This window comes from Manacus vitellinus, unplaced genomic scaffold (genome assembly GCF_001715985.3).
Source record: "Manacus vitellinus isolate BGI_N305 unplaced genomic scaffold, ASM171598v3 scaffold_254_pilon, whole genome shotgun sequence".
Classification (NCBI taxonomy): Eukaryota; Metazoa; Chordata; class Aves; order Passeriformes; family Pipridae; genus Manacus; species Manacus vitellinus.
Window position 1 is genome coordinate 27129 of NW_021939836.1, and position 516 is coordinate 27644.

Genomic DNA, 516 nt, shown 5'->3' on the forward strand with positions numbered 1-516 from the left:
TGGGGGATGTGGGGGGAAATGCTGGGAAATGCTGGGAATGTTGGAAAAGCTGGGAATGTTGGAAATGCTGGGAAATGCTGGGAATGTTGGGAATGCTGGGACTGGTGGGAGGAGGTGCCCGATCCGTGCCCGTCCCTGCCCAGGGAGCTGGAGCTGCCACCTCTGCCTGGACCTGCTGAAGGAGAAGGCCTCGATTTACCAGAACCAGAACAGCTCCTGATCCTCATCTTCATCTTCCTCCTCCTCCTCCTGCTGCTCCTCCTCCCCCAATCCCCCCTCACATTTGGGCCCTTGGCCTTTGGTTCCCCCCTTTTTTTTTTTCTGGGTCCTTTTTCCTTTATTTCCTTTTTTTCCCTCCCTTTCTTTTTTTTTCTTTGATTTTCTTTAATTTTTTTTCCTCATTTATTTTCCTTTTTTTTTTTTTAATGCTTTTTCTTTTATTTCCACTTTTTTTGGTTCTTTTATTTCCCCTTTTCTGGTTCTTTTTTCTTTATTTCCACTTCTTTGGTTCTTTTT

General features: G+C 45.2%; 1 protein-coding gene across 1 annotated transcript in view; it reads left to right on the forward strand.

Moving 5' to 3' along the window:
- The window catches only part of LOC103758816 (zinc finger protein ubi-d4), a gene marked incomplete at its 5' end in the record, with an annotated part of 16586 nt that extends 16342 nt beyond the window's left edge, over positions 1–244 (forward strand). Inside the window, one exon of the mRNA XM_029960149.1 lies at positions 50–244. Within this exon, the coding sequence (XP_029816009.1) occupies positions 50–220 (171 nt within the window). The remainder of the gene's footprint in view (positions 1–49) is intronic.
- Between the last annotated feature and the right edge of the window lie 272 nt (positions 245–516).